General features: G+C 45.9%; 1 protein-coding gene across 3 annotated transcripts in view; it reads left to right on the top strand.

The window, feature by feature from the left end:
- Positions 1–14,921, top strand: part of Gne (glucosamine (UDP-N-acetyl)-2-epimerase/N-acetylmannosamine kinase) — a 49,675-nt gene extending 34,754 nt beyond the window's left edge. For all 3 annotated transcript variants that reach the window (XM_051187681.1, XM_051187682.1, XM_051187683.1), the window contains exons 5-12: positions 302–514; positions 4,765–4,852; positions 5,910–6,120; positions 7,590–7,719; positions 8,053–8,274; positions 9,851–10,033; positions 13,176–13,292; positions 14,388–14,921. In XM_051187681.1, coding sequence (XP_051043638.1) covers positions 302–514; positions 4,765–4,852; positions 5,910–6,120; positions 7,590–7,719; positions 8,053–8,274; positions 9,851–10,033; positions 13,176–13,292; positions 14,388–14,623 — 1,400 coding nt within the window. In that variant the 3' untranslated portion in view covers positions 14,624–14,921. The remainder of the gene's footprint in view (positions 1–301; positions 515–4,764; positions 4,853–5,909; positions 6,121–7,589; positions 7,720–8,052; positions 8,275–9,850; positions 10,034–13,175; positions 13,293–14,387) is intronic.
- The last annotated feature ends 834 nt before the right edge of the window (positions 14,922–15,755 follow it).

Raw genomic sequence — 15,755 nt, 5'->3', positions numbered from 1 at the left:
AGCCTCTTAATTAAGGTGAAAGTTTATACTGAGGTATTAATAAAATATATTTACTTTGCTAAGTTCTGTTTGAAGCTCTCAGCTGCTACTGTGTGAGATGCAGAGAGCTGACCACATATGTTATGTGTTACTCATGAAAACCCTGCACCAAAAAGTTGGAAAGATGAGTGAGTGAGTGGTCCAAGTGACTTTTTCCCCAATCACTGATATTATTAGAAAATATATATAGTTGCCAATAAAAATGACATCTTTGTATCATTCATTAAATGATTGCATTCAGTCGTTCTTTTCATTTTCACAGGGAGCAAGGAGATGGTTCGAGTGATGCGGAAGAAGGGCATTGAGCATCATCCCAATTTTCGTGCAGTCAAGCATGTCCCATTTGACCAGTTTATACAGCTGGTTGCCCATGCTGGTTGTATGATTGGCAATAGCAGCTGTGGAGTTCGAGAGGTTGGCGCTTTTGGAACACCTGTGATCAATCTGGGAACACGCCAGATCGGGAGAGAAACAGGTGTTTACCTTTGCCTATATCTCAGCTGAGTAGCATCTCTGTATCCATGTGATGGACTGGTCCTGATCACATTTTTAAAATTCATGTTTTTTTCATTTTTTGAGAACTTCACAGATGAGTACTGTACTTACATCATTTCTAACCTTCTTCCCCTCCCAACTCCTCCTGTTTCTCCCACTCCCTCTCAAGTTCATGACTTCTGATTTATTGTTTCACACACACATTGAGTCCATTTACTGTTGCTTGTGTGTTCAGGGCTGACCACTTGGGATCAGACAACCTATCAAGGAAAACTGATTCTCTTTATATACTTAGGTATATCTGGCCACATGTTTGTGAACATGTAGGTGAGTGAAGTGAATAACCAATTGTAGCTTAATATCTACAAATAACACAAACCACATTCGTAGCTCTATTTGCATTTTTATTGCTTTGTAAAATCAATTAGAACCAGATGGTTCTAATTATGGTCTTTGGTTCTGATTAAGAGAGACCATAGTTGAATGTGTCTTGAGTGTATGAATGATAGTCTGCATTCAGAGCCTGGTGAGTGTCCTTTCAGTGACAGCCCTAAGTAATGAAAGTGTAAGTAGATTTATTAATGCATATGCTAACTGATCTATGTGTGTTATTATCATTCATTAGTCAGGCTCTAATGCTGTATATGTGCAAATATGTATCTGTAGCTAATGGGGAAGTGAATGTCATTAATGGAAAAAGAATTGGACTAGAACTAAGGATATTAGTTCCAGCTCTGCTGTTTCTTCGTTCTTTTCCATCGCCACCCTATGATTCCATTGTCTTTACGTCATTCCAAGAACATTGCTTTGCTTCCTGTTTTTTATAGGGAAAATAGAAGTGCAGGATGGAAATTCTTTCAGATCTGTTAAGAAAATACAGGGGGCTGGAGAGATGGCTCAGAGGTTAGGAGCACTGGCTGCTCTTCCAGAGGACTGGGGTTCAATTCCCAGCACCCACACACACAGCAGCTCACACCTGTCTGTAACGCCAGTTCCAGGGCTTCCAACACCTTCACACCAATGCACATAAACTAAAAAATAAAAGAAAGAAAGGAAGAAAGAAAGAGAGAGAGAGAGAGGGAAAGCACTTAGATGTATAAGGCACTGGGATATGGCAGATCAGACTAAGGAGCTAAGGACACAGCGCAGTTGGTAGAGTGCTCCCAGCATGCCTGAAGCCCTGGATTTGGTCCCCAGCACTGAGGCATGCTGGTGCATACCTGTAATCCTAGAACTCAGAAAAGGGATCAGAAATTCAGAAGTTCAAGGTGTCCTTGGCTATATAGCAAGTTCGAATCCAGCCTATGCTATGTGAAACCCTGCCTTTGCAGAAGCAATCGAAAGAGTTCTCAGTGTCTCATGGTGAGAGAAAAGCTTTAGAAAAAGGAGTGAGGAAGCCCAAATTACCAGAAGAAAGGTGCTTTGGCTCTAGCTAGCATCCAAAAGAAACAGAAAAGGAGGAAAAGGGAAACATGCTTTTCTGAATCAGAACTCAGAAGGACCGGCAGCCCCAACATAACTTCATGGCAATTTGTAGGGACTGCCAAGTACTGAGCTCTTGTATAATTGACACTTTAGTGGGGTAGGGAAGATAAATAAGCAGCCCAAAAGGAAGATAATAGGATCTCTAGGTGCCATGTAGACTGTAATGCAGGGTAATGGGGTGGGCTACATTAAATGCGAAGAAAGACCTCTTTAAAAGGTGGCACTTGGAGCTGAGATCAGGCAGAAGCAGATGAGCCACCCATGCCAAGGATGTAGGGTACAATCAATCTTGATAGTGGGGAAACAGAAGGGCCAGCCTGATCGTAAACTATTAGCTAAGAAGCAGACCAGAGCCAGGTGGAGTGGCACACCCCTTTACTGCCAACACTTGGAAGCAGAGACAGGAGGATTGCTGTGAGCTGAGACCCAGCTTAGTCTACATAGCAAACTCCAGGACCCCCAGGGCTACATGGAGGGACTCTTTTCCTCCACCCCCAAAATGAGAGGTACCCCCCCACAGGGTCTCTTTATGGAGCACTGACTTTCAGACTGTGTAGACCAGGCTGGCCTCAAATTCAGTAATCCACCTGCTTCTGTCTCCTAAGTGCTGGGATTAAAGGCATGAGCTACCACCCCAACTGAGACAGACTTTTATAAGTTAAAATGTTGATGTTTTAGTTTGCTTTCTTTTGCAAACTTGGGGGAGGACAGGGTTGATTTCTTCTTACAGCTTATAGTTTACCATGAAGAGAAGCTGGGCAGGAATCTGGAGTCAGGAACCGAAGCAGAGGCCATGAGGAAAACTACTTGCTCTTCATGGCTTGTTCAGAGTGCTTTCTTGTATATACACCCTAGGACCTCCTGCCCAAGGGGGGGAACCTCAATTAAGAAAATGTGTCCACAAGATCAGCTATAGGTGAGCCTGCAGGACATTTTCTTAATTAGTGATCAATGGGGGAGGGCCCAGGCCACTGTGGGTGGTACCATGCCTGGGTAGGTGGTTCTGGGTTCTATAAGAAGCAGGCTGAGTAAGCTGTGGAAGCAAGCCAGTAAGCAGCTCCCTCCATGGCCTCTGCACCAGCTCCTGCTTCAGACAGATTTCTGCCCTGTTTGCATTCCTGTCCTGACTTCTTTTGTGATGTGGGAGCCTAAGCTGAATAAATGCTTTCTTCCTTGGTGTTTCATCATAGCAGTAGTAACCCAGAGAAAGACAGTGGGTATTACACATAGAGAAGTTACATCTGGACTGTGTCACCAAGCTTACTAGTGCCTGCGAGCAGCAAATGGAGGAAGAGAGGCAATGGCAATGCTTAGACCGTACTCTCATGACATGGGGACACTGAAGAAAATCAGACTGGGGAAGGAATGGAAGAGTTTTCTTGTTGCCATGTTCAGTTGATGCCAGTTAAACATCAAAGCGGAGAAGACAAGGAGCTGGACTGTGTCAGGGACTTAAAGATGGAGATAAATTTGAGAATTGGTGGTTACAGATGGTGTGTAATGGGACATCGGTTCACTTGCTGTAACAGAGACCCCTAAATAGCAGGAAGCTAGATTTTTTTTTCTTCATATCAGATTCCTAGTTAAAACTTCCATAGCTAGTACTACAAAAAAAAAAAAAAAAAAAAAAAAAAAGAGCATAATAGCCCTGTGCTAAACAAGGTATTTAAAACCAAGGGCCTACTAATGACATTACCCAGGGAGAATATCTAAATAGGACAGAAAAATGTAGTCCAAGACCAACCTGGAAACTGTTCAACAATGAAATAGAGGGCAGAAAAGAAAACAGAAAAGGAAATTTCAGTGATGTCATAGGAAAGCCAGAAACTTTTATCATTAGAATCCAGAAGGAAACAACTTCCAGGAGATGCTGTTGAAAGCTGCTGTGTGCCAAAATAAGAGGTGAAAGGAACTAGGCATTATGGCACAGGCCTGGTGACATGTGCCTGTAGTCCCAGAACTCTGGAGATGGATTTGGCAGTGTGGTCTGTACTTCCCTGTCACCGTGCTTACATAAATGTAGGTGCCGCATCAGGACCCTCTTCCTTCTAACCTCCCGTGCAGCCAGGGACCACGGAGATGAATGTGTTTCCTGCATATCTACTGCTCATCATCTTACCTACACTCAAAATCACTATTCCTCCTGCCTCTTCTGGGACCTCTGCCCTCCCCCAATCAACCCTTCTCTTCTGTGTGTATTTAATGTCACACATGCTTGGACTCTCCTATCTGGGGAAGGCTCTCTCCCTTGGCCCCTTATTTCTCTCCAGTCTCCTCTCTTCTACTCCTCCCAGTAAAACTTGTTGGAAAGCTGTCTGTTCATGTTTACTCTCTCACACCAGCCAAGAGAAAATGTCTGCCCTGCAGCTGGCCTGTCTGGCTGCTGACTGAATGACTGCCTAGTTGAGAATGGGCTTGGCAAACAGTCTATGTTAGATTAATTCACCCTATCCAGGTGTGGTGGCAGACACCTGTAATCTTATCACTTAGGGGAGACTCGGGAAGTGCCACAGGTTAGAAGTCAGCCAGGTCAACATAGTGAGACCGTATCTCTTAAACCAAAACCATGCAAACATTCGTCTGTCTGATTCATTAAGAGAACTTATGTGCTGTAAGAAGTCTTATCAGGGGTACATTTAGTCAGCAGGGTTTCAGGACTCAGTTATGAATCTGACACACTGCTATTTGTTTTTCTTTGGACAGTCACACTTCAAGTCATTCTAACATGTCTGTGGATTTATTTAGGGGAGAATGTTCTTCATGTGCGGGATGCTGATACCCAAGATAAAATATTACAAGCGCTCCACCTTCAGTTTGGTAAACAGTACCCCTGGTGAGTATACATCCTTTCATTTTGGAGTAGGTAAAAGGGAAGCTACCTCAGGCACCAAGAGAAGCTTGGCCCATCACTATCATCATTTAACCATCTTAATAGGGAAGGCAAGGATGTCACACCCCTCAGTGCTCTGCCTAGGTTCCAGTGGAGAAGTTATGAAGTGAGGGGCCTTTCTCCAAAGAGGAGAGCTAAACATGTTTGATGAAGAAGTTTTAAAGTTGATGAGAAATTTTAAAATTTGTCTCTTTAATTACAATGGTACTACTCCTACAGTATGTTTGTTTCTCTGGTATAATTTGACTACATATTAGAAAATAATGTATCTGATTTTCCTTAAAACTTAATTTTGGCTATTCTCCCTTCTATTTCAATATGGTGATTTCTCAGAAATGTAAAGAAAAAACTTCTAAAATAGCAAAAACCCAAACCAAGACAGAAAATCCCAAATTCAGGTACTAAGTTACAAAGTTGTTAAAAGGTCTAGATCATTAGTTCTATGTAATTGTGATTTATGGGGTTGTGGCTGTTTTGGTGTGTGTGTGTGTGTGTGTGTGTGTGTGTGTGTGTCTGTGTCTGTGTGTGTTGAGACAGAATCTCTCTATTGTGTAGCCCTGACTGTCCTAGAACTCACAGAACTCACTCTGTAAGTCAGGCTGGCCTCAAACTCAGACAGATCCCTCTGCCCCTACCTCCCAAGTGCTGGGATTAAAGTATGTCACCATGCCTGGCTGTAGCTTTTGGGTTTTTTTGTTTAGTTTTTTTAATTTTTTGACATAAAATAAATATATAGTGGGATTTATCATGTATATTACATTTTAGCACATACACACTGGATATGTTTTATTTTGTGTATGTGTGTGGTACAAGAGACTGAAGTCAGAGCCTCATGCATGCCAGGCAAGTGCTCTGCCACAGCTACCAGTCCTCTAGCCCAGAGAGGTTATTTTAAAAGTACAAAGTATTTCTACCTGAAGACTGCAGTTTCAGTGCCCTTGGTATCATCTGCCATGTATGGCAATAGCATATTACTGAACTGACTTTTTTGATGTTGCAGCTCAAAGATATATGGGGATGGAAATGCTGTTCCAAGGATTTTAAAGTTTCTCAAATCTATTGACCTCCAAGAGCCACTTCAGAAGAAATTCTGCTTCCCTCCTGTGAAGGAGAACATCTCTCAAGATATTGACCATATTCTTGAAACCCTGAGTGCCTTGGCTGTTGATCTTGGGGGAACAAATCTCAGAGTGGCGATAGTTAGCATGAAGGTACAGTCACCACAGAGCACTGACTTTACATCTCACATGAGTAGCTGATTTTTTTTTTTTTTTTTAAACAGGCTTGGCTGTCCTGGAACTCTCTTTGAAGACCAGGCTGGCCTCAATTTCATAGAGATCCACCTGCCTTTGCCTCCAGAGTTCTGGTATTAAAGGTGTGCACCACCTTGCCCTGCTGAGTGATTGTTTTGTTTTGTTTTTTTTTTTTAATGTGTAAGTAGAAGGTAGAACTAGAAAACGCAAAAGGGAGTTTGTCATCATTTTCCCATAGTGCTGAGTTTTGGATCCATTACAATGTTTGTCTCATATCTACTGGTTGTTAAAATTTCAAGCTGGTGTGGTAGCTAATGTTCATAATCACAGGACTTGGGAGGCTGAGGCAGGAGAATTCCTGCAAGTTTGAGGCCAGCCTGGACCACAGCATGAGACTCGTTGTCTCAAAAACCAAAAATATAACATTAGGGAATCCAGTGTGTTAAGTCTTGAGTTGGCAATGGGGAAACCCCTTTAGACATGAGAGAGGGCTTTGCCACTCAGGACAGAAATTCTGTTGTTGAGGACACAAGGAGTGGAATCCAATGGTCAGTTCCCCACCTAGATGAGAGTGCCTAGATGAGAGGTGAAGAAATGGGTCTCTTCTAGAGCATGGTCGGCTATGCGCTCCTCCACTTTGCATTTCCACAAGCCTGATCTTCAGAGTACCACATCTACCTTCCCTCTGCTAGCCATAAGTTATGATAAGCATTGGGATTGGTTGTTTGTTTTTGTGACACAGGGTTTCCCTGTGTAGCAGTGGCTGTAATGGAACTCGATCTGCAGATCAGGCTGGGCTCAAACTCAGAGATCTGCCTCCCAAGTGCTGGGATTAAAGGCATGTGCCACCACTGCCAGGCTTGGGATTTCTTAATAACAATATTCTGAAACAAAATAATTCAGAGTTGAGGTGAGTAAATAACAAAACAAAACCCCAAAACAACAACAAACTCTAGAATACTAAGAATAATTAAGAAGGACTATCTCTGTTTTGTATTAAGTCACAGTATACTGTACAGTGCTCTTTCTATGCACAGTATAGTGATTTGCCAGTCCACACATAAATTTGTTATACTATTACTGACTTAGATGACCAAAATGCAAATAATAGGGTAACCATTTAGTTGTCTCAGTATTGAAATTAGATAATTCTATTAACCTGAAAAGAGGAAGTATGACCCTTTAATGAACTATTGCCCATTGTTGGCTACAAGCCTAATAGAGTCTTCCTTGATGGCTGTGGAGTTGTCATTGTTCCAGCAACTTGTGTTGGGGTGGATTCCCAGGAAATCACTTAGGCTTATGTCAGGGACAGTCTCCACTGACTGTCCCTGGAAAGGCTAACTAACTTTCACAGAATGAGCATGCTCCTTAGCTACCGCCACTGAGACAGACTTGTGTTCTGCTTTTCTCTCCCCTCCTTTTAGGGTGAAATAGTTAAGAAGTACACTCAGTTCAATCCGAAAACCTATGAAGAGAGGATTAGTTTAATCCTGCAGATGTGTGTGGAAGCTGCAGCAGAGGCTGTGAAACTCAACTGCAGAATTCTGGGAGTAGGTGAGACTTTAAATTACAGATCCCAAGAAATGCTCCTGTCAGTGCTCACTGTTCATCTAGTTCTTACACTGTGCCCCAGGCCAGTGTCTGCCTGTGACTAGGTTCCAGGTTTTACTTGGACCCCAAGCATGCCTCATGCCAGCAAGCACTGGGAGAAGCACGAGTGGTTCTATTGGTCTTTGGGCAATAGTTCATTAAAGGGTCATAATGCAGTCCTTGGTAATTTGCAAGGAGATGATGGGTGAATTGATTTATGTTTGGAGCCAAGAAAACTGGCAGGCTTTTCTAAAATGGGTAATCAAAATTGTCTTCCCTGTTTGGGGTGGAGCTCAGGCATTTCCACAGGTGGCCGTGTGAATCCCCAGGAAGGAATTGTGCTGCATTCAACCAAACTGATACAGGAATGGAACTCTGTGGACCTCAGAACACCCCTCTCTGACACCTTACATCTCCCTGTGTGGGTGGACAATGATGGCAACTGTGCTGCCATGGCAGAAAGGAAGTTTGGCCAAGGAAAAGGACAAGAAAACTTTGTGACACTCATCACAGGGACAGGTGAGAAGGGAAGAACTTCAGAACTGGCTCCAGCCCCCAGTGATGCACCGACAGCCATGCCTTCCTCCACCTTGCAGTGGAAGTAGACCACTAAGGTGATGCACACAGCTAGGTCAGGGCCCCCTCAGCCCTTTTATGAGCGGGTAGTTCAGTGGTAAGAGCATGTGTCCACCACATGTGAATCCCTGAGTTTTGACCCCAGTATTACCAAGAAGAAAGAGAATAAAGAATTTTAGCCAGGCATGGTGGCTTATACCTGAAATCCCAGCGCTTGAGAAGCAGAGGCAGGAGAATTGCTGCAAATTTCCAGGTTAACCAGGGCTATAGAGCTTTCAAATTCTGTATTATTCCGCTTTCCTTTTAGGCGTCTTGGTTGAAAAGGATCTCATGTAGTCCAGGCTGGCCTTGAATACTTGAGCCTCCTGCCTCAGCCTTCCAAACTCTGGGGTACAAATGGCTTACCATCGCACCTGACTAAGCTTGTGTTTTCTTCATTCAAGTCCTCTTTTTATGTTGAACAGTTTTTTAAAAAATCTGGATACCATTTTTTAGCTCAGAGCAGTCAGTGAGCTATGGTGGGAAGGAGAAGAATTGAGGAGTAAGTGCCAAAAGTAAGTAATAAATGGAGGTTGGAGACATGGTTCAGCAGTTAAGAGTATTGGCTGCTCTTCCAGAGGACCCAGGTTTGATTCCCATAACCACACAGTGGCTCATAACCATCTGTAACTCCAGTTCCAGGCACTCTCTGGTCTCTGCAGGTACCAGGCACATATGTGCTGCCCATACACATGAAATTTAAAGTTAAAAAAGTAATAAATGGCAAGACAGCTCTTAAAAATGGAGGCTTCTAAGGTAAAATGGCCTTTAACCTTAGCGAGAGAGTTAGTACACTAGCACTCCATGATAAGACAGTCATTTGTTTTTGCTATTTCAGATAGATTTCCAGACGTGGCCTCATTCATATTCTACCTTCTGTGCTTCTGGAAGCAAGCCCTGTAACACAACTAGACAGACTGTCTTATCTTGCTATCCCTTGAAGCACAGCTTGCACAAGGATGCAGGTGTGGGCCTTTTCGTGTGGAGGTGGCCCTGAGAAGCAGGGGGGAGGTGGTGGAAATGGGGTGACGCCACTTAGGGTGTACTGTCCAAGTCCCATCAAGGCAGGAAGGCTGAGATCTCCCAGAACACCGAAGAAACTTCCCACAGCACTGTCTGGAGTTGTCTGCTTCCCACTGGCTCCCGTCTCATCTGGGGACCAGTCTGCCAGCTCATGGCCTCTCAGTTCAGTGCACAGAGTAGGCAGTGTGTGCTTGAGGGACCACCCACCACCACAATGTGGGCCAGGTGCCACAGCTGGCCTGAAGTCATAAACCTCCAGATGGGAAACAAGACATCTGGTTCGCAGCAGCTGCTTCCTTCCGAAGCGGCACTGAAGTCTCAGTCCTTAGTGAGCCTCAGCCATCTAGAGAAGTGGGCATTTTATAAACACCCAAAAGCTTAGCTAAACAGATGGGGGATTGCCACAGTCTAGCTTTGTTTCAGGTAGTGCCACACAGAGCCTTGTCTCTCACTGCAGGGATTGGTGGCGGGATCATCCACCAGCATGAGCTGATCCATGGCAGCTCCTTCTGTGCGGCAGAGCTTGGCCACCTCGTGGTGTCTCTGGATGGGCCTGACTGCTCCTGTGGGAGCCACGGCTGTATTGAAGCATACGCCTCTGGGATGGCCTTGCAGAGGGAAGCAAAGAAGCTCCACGATGGTTCGTACCTGTCCCCTTCACTAGTGACTAACCAAACGCACAAGTGCTTGGGAGCCATGATTTTGCCCTGACTCTACATTGTCCTCAGCTAGGGCACCCTTGGTCCTGGGCAGAGGCACACAGCTGGGCAGAGAGGCACAAAGGGCCACAGCTCTGAGACAGCAGGGAAACCTTCTTTCGGTTTTGTTTCTCGGGCATTAGATGGCACAGGGCCCAACTCCATTTACAGCAGACTTGTTACAGCTTTAGTGTGCCAAATGCGCTAAGAACAATGGCTGTACAGAGGACGCCTGAGTCCCTTTCCTGCCCTCCATACAGGGAAAGGAGGAATGTTGGGCACCATCCTGGGAGCTGAGCATTAGAGAATATGTGAATCAGGAAGGCAAGTCTGATGCCAAAGGCAGTCTTCGAGGGTGGAGACAGAGGTACCCGAGTACATGGCCCAGTGTGTAAGGAGGATCCTTGGGTCAGAGGAACCACTGAATTCCTTCAGGGAAGTCTGATCTGAAGTTCAGATTCTTCAGTGGAACATACCCTTTTGATTTGCTGTTGTTTTTCAAGACAGGGTCTCTGTATAGTCCTGGCTGTCCTGGAACTTTCTGTACATCAGGCTGGCCTTGAACTCAGAGACCCACTGCCTCTGTCTCCCAAGTGTTGGGATTAAAGGTGTGTGTACCACCGCTGGCCAATGTCTTGATTTCTGAGAGGAAAATGGTAGTTGAATAGGGGATTAAGTAGGGTAGTTATAGAGTGACTTTTATTTTTCTGATTGGACCTCTAGGAGTTGGGAATATTAAGAGAAACGGGGGGTAGGCGGCAGGTGACCGTGGGGTGCTGTGGGTTACCCACGTGCAAATGCTTAGGAGGCAGGTGATTCAGTGAGGGTTACAGGGACTGAGGCACTAGAGGGTCAAGGGTCAACCTTTGAGTGTGGGGTGGGGCACAAGGGAAGGTGGTTCAGAGAGGATGTGTCAGGCTGCAGGGGAAGTATGAAGTCAGAAGTCTGTTGGCTTTGGAGCCTTGTTTTCATTATCAACTTCCTGATGAACCTTTCCCCCCCAGTCACTCCTTGCTGTGATATTTTCACACCCCAGACACAATGTCTGTCTATGTTGTGTTTTGTACAGAAAAGAGTAAGATTTAACCACGTCAGAATCGTCTGTGATCACATGTAGGAGAGACAGAGAGCGAATGGGAGTGAAGTCTTTGGGAATGTGGGAAGAGAAGAGTTACAAAGTAGCTAGAGGATCAAGAGCGGGAAGGAGGGAAGATGTGCAGGTGTGTGCCTCGTCTGAGAGGTGTGTGGGAGCTGGTGGGAAACGGGATTCAGCTGGTAACTGAGGCCCAGCCAGCACAGCACGAGGCTCTGCTCTTCAAAGGACCTGGGTTCAATTCCCAACACCCACATGGTCACCTACAACTGTCTGTAACCCCAATCCTAAGTGATCTGACACCCTCACACCAGTGCACATAAAATAAAATAATTAAGAAAAAACTTGATACTTTCAGGCTTCAGTCTGACTAGTCATCCCTGATACTCGGGGCCCACAGCAGCACAATGCGTCATGGCAGGAGTGCATGGCAGAGGCTTGTTCACTCCCTGGACAGGAGGAGCGGGGAGGTGGTAGGGCTGCGGAGGCAGTGTCTGCGTGACTTCCCTTACCCAAGCACGGCAGTTCCTGGCTGACAGGAAGACAAGGGCTACAGAGAGCAGCAGAATGTCCACTGCTGGGGCTGCAGGATGGATGGCTCAGTCAGTAGAGTGGCCACCTCACAGCATGAGGACTTCATTAGGACGCTGAGCACCTACATCAAACCAGACAGTCTAGACAGAGTGGTGAATTGCAGGTTCCATGAGAGACCGTGACACAGTAGGTAAGGTGGAGAGGGGTTAAGGAACCCAAGTCCACTTCAGACCTACACACACACACACACACACACACACACACACACACCTCCCTGTACACACACACACATACACACACCTCCCTGTACACACACACCCCTCACTGTACACACACACACATACACACACACACACACACACACCCCTCCCTGCACACACACATACACACACTCACACACACCTCCCTGCACACACACACAGAGATACATACACACCCTCATGGACACATGTACATACCTAAACAAGCACATACAGCACTCACACAAAAAAACATCTACTGTTTATTTAGCACTTAGTCTAGCCAGCTTTGTACCCAATCCATGTCCATTGTCTATATTTAATACCCAAAATAATTCTAGGTATTATCCTAGTCTTCTAGAAAAGAGAAATCTATAGAAATGAAATGGCGAGGGCTGGCCTGGGCAGCCAGTAGAGACAGCTGGAACAGATCTGAGCTGGTACTAGCCAGGCCTGTCGCTCTGTCCTCTGAGCCTTGTTGGTACCTTGTAAACCACTTCAGAGCTGTGGTGAGGAATGCAGCATTGTGTCTGTGAATGAGGGTGGAGATGAGAGGGAAGAGCGGCACAGGCAGAATAACGAGGGTCTAATATTGCAAGTGAGAAGTGAGGGAAGTGGCAGGCAGAGAGGCTAGATTCAGATCTCAGTCTTCCAAGTAGGTACACTCAGACTTGATAGTCAAAGAGTACAAAGGCTTTGGGGCAATGTATGGGTGTTTGCTAGTGATAAATAGCTCTGCCTTGTAAAAAGAAACATCTCTGGAGAGCTTGCTGCCAGTGGGCACGGGTGTGGCTGCGTGGGCCGGTGTAACGGCTGCGTGGCTGCATGGGCGGGTGTACGGCTGCAGTGGCTGCGTGGGCCGGGTGTACGGCTGCGTGGCTGCGTGGGCCGGGTGTAACGGCTGCAGAGGCTAGATTCAGGTCGGCTCAGTGGCTTTCAAGTAGGCACACTGTCACGGCTTGATAGTCAAAGTGGCAAAGGGCTTTGGGGCAATGTATGGGTGTTTGCTAGTGATAAATAGCTCTGCCTTGTAAAAAGAAACATCTCTGGAGAGCTTGCTGCCAGTGGGCACGGGTGTAACGGCTGCAGTGGCTGCAGTGGGCACGGGTGTAACGGCTGCAGTGGCTGCAGTGGGCACGGGTGTAACGGCTGCAGTGGGCACAGCCTTCCTCAGGGCTGCTCACTCCTCATTAATGACGGCTCCTCCTGTTCCTTCAGAGGATCTGCTCTTGGTGGAAGGGATGTCAGTGCCAAAAGACGAACCTGTGGGTGCCCTCCATCTCATCCAGGCCGCCAAGCTTGGCAACGTGAAGGCCCAGAGCATCCTACGAACAGGTGAGCCTGTGGTCCCAGACTCCCAGGGCTCCTACAGAGAGCCTCGGTTTCCCGAAGGTGCAGTGCTCTGCACTGTGCACTCAGAGGCACTTTTCCTACTGACAGAAAAGGGAAACCTGTTGAAGGTGCCTTAAATGTGTTTTGATTCTTGTTTTATACTGAAAATACTTGTTCACTTTATAGGTATTTAGAGAAGTGTAGGATAGTAGTAAGAAAAGCTATCTTGAGTTTTACCACTCAGAATCACCTACTATTAGAATGTCTTTCCAGTCTGTCTGTTCTTGGAATGTTTACATAATTAAGACTACATCTTACAGTTTACATAAAGTTTTGTTTACCTATATTTGTGGTGCTAGAATGAGCACAGGGCTGTGTCCATTCTGGCAGGCACTCTGCCACTAAGCTAGACCCCATTCCTCCTCTTTTTCTCAGATGTCATCTTACTTTGTTGTCTATGCTGACACCAAGAAAGGAAGGAAGGAAGGGAGGAAGGAAGGAAGGAAGGAGCTGAGTGGCCTAGGGAAGACAGAACATCAGCTCTAGATATCTAGGTAGCAGCTTGCATGACTAAGTGAATTCAAGACCAGCCTAGGCTGCAGAATGAGATCCTGTCTCAAAAAGAGTAAGTCATAGCACTTTCCTGGAGGCCTCTTTTCAGGAGGCTGAGGTAGGAAAATTGCTTGATCCCAGGAGTTCTGAGCCATGTAGCAAGACTCTTGTCTCAAAACAAAGGCCAGCTCAAAGCTTCTATTCAAGTACTTGGGAGCTGAGGCAGGAAGGTTGGTGAGAGGCGGAAGGCAGCCTGGACTACACAATAAGAGTGTCTCTAAACAGAAAACAAAAAGATGTAAGAAAGAGGAAGTCACGAACAGCTTTGTTTTGGTTTTTGATTTTTGAGACAGAGTCTCTCTATGGAATTCATAGAGATCAGGCTGGCCTACTCACAGAGATCCACCTGCCTCTGTCTCCTGAGTGGCAGGACTAAAGCTGTATACCACCACACCCAGCCTTCATGGACAGCTTTTAAACATAGCACTTGCCAGTGTCTGGTTTAGCATTTTCCTGGCAACTTTTCTGCTCTTTGCTCTCCTCCAGCTGGAACTGCTTTGGGACTTGGGGTTGTGAACATACTCCACACTATGAATCCTTCCCTGGTGATCCTGTCTGGAGTTCTGGCCAGTCACTACATCCACATCGTCAAGGATGTCATCCGCCAGCAAGCCTTGTCCTCCGTGCAGGATGTGGACGTCGTGGTTTCAGACTTGGTTGACCCTGCCCTGCTTGGTGCTGCCAGCATGGTTCTGGACTACACAACCCGCAGGATCCACTAGGCTCCTGGGAGTGGACATGGACTGAGACCCAAGAGCTACTTAGATCAGTACTTCAGAGGCAAATTTGGGGGGCTGCTGAGATGGCTCAGTGGTTAAGAGCCTGAACTGCTCTTGCAGAATAAAACCCCAGTTTAGTTCCCAGCACTCATGTCAGGCAGCTCAACCGCCTGAAAGCCAAGCTCCAGCGGATCCTATGCCTAAGCCGCCTAGGGCATCTGCACTCAAATGTACATAGCCCTCCCCCCTGAACACATTGAACACATAATTAAAAATAAATCTTATTTTTTAAAAGGCAAAATTGATATTTAATCTCCAGTAACACCAGTAGGAGTATCTTTGCTTTTTGTCTTCCCTTCTGTATTGTCAGGGTTCTCTAGATAGAATGACTGATAGTATGAATTTCTCTCTATATAAAGGGGATTACCAGAATAGCCCACAGACTGAGGTCCAGCCAGCCCAACAAGTGTCTGACTCCCAAGGGAAGGAAATCCAGTAGTTCAGTCCATGAGGCTGGATGTCTCAGCTAGTCTTAGTACACATCAAAGCTGTGAAGTAGCCTCCAGTACCAGTGAATGGAGTGAGGGAAACCAGGCAAAAAGCAATCACTTCCTTCTTCCATGTCCTTTATATAGGCTGTCACCAGAAAGTGTGGCCTAGATTAAAGTGGCTCATTCTACTTCAAATGGTTTAATTAAAAATCCCTCCCAGGTGTACCTAGCCTCTTGGGTTTTAGTTAATTCCAGGTGTAATCAAGTTCACAACCAAGAATAGCATCACACCTTCCAAATACACCTTTCCCATGAGCCTTTGCAGAGGCTGTGCTGATGGGTTCATCATTATGCAAATGCTGTGGGTTCCAGAGACACTTCCTGCATCCAAGGAGCAATGACAACTGACCCTGAAGCCTTAGGACTCCTTGTAGACCTTGGAATGCTAGCATCATGGGAAGGTTTGGATTAACAGTCCTTCCTCAGACCACAGAAAGAGATCTTGTCACACAATGAAGAAAAGCTCACCTGGAAATACATTTCACAGCCTTTTCCATAGGCATACTCTTGTGAAACAGCTACCAGAGTCAAGGGGCTGGGCAGTTAGATACGTCACACCCCGTGTCCACTGAAAGATGATTTGC

This window comes from Phodopus roborovskii, unplaced genomic scaffold (assembly GCF_943737965.1).
Source record: "Phodopus roborovskii unplaced genomic scaffold, PHOROB, whole genome shotgun sequence".
Lineage (NCBI taxonomy): Eukaryota > Metazoa > Chordata > Mammalia > Rodentia > Cricetidae > Phodopus > Phodopus roborovskii.
Note: the sequence above shows the minus strand (reverse complement) of the source record. Positions and strands in the feature narration are given on the sequence as shown.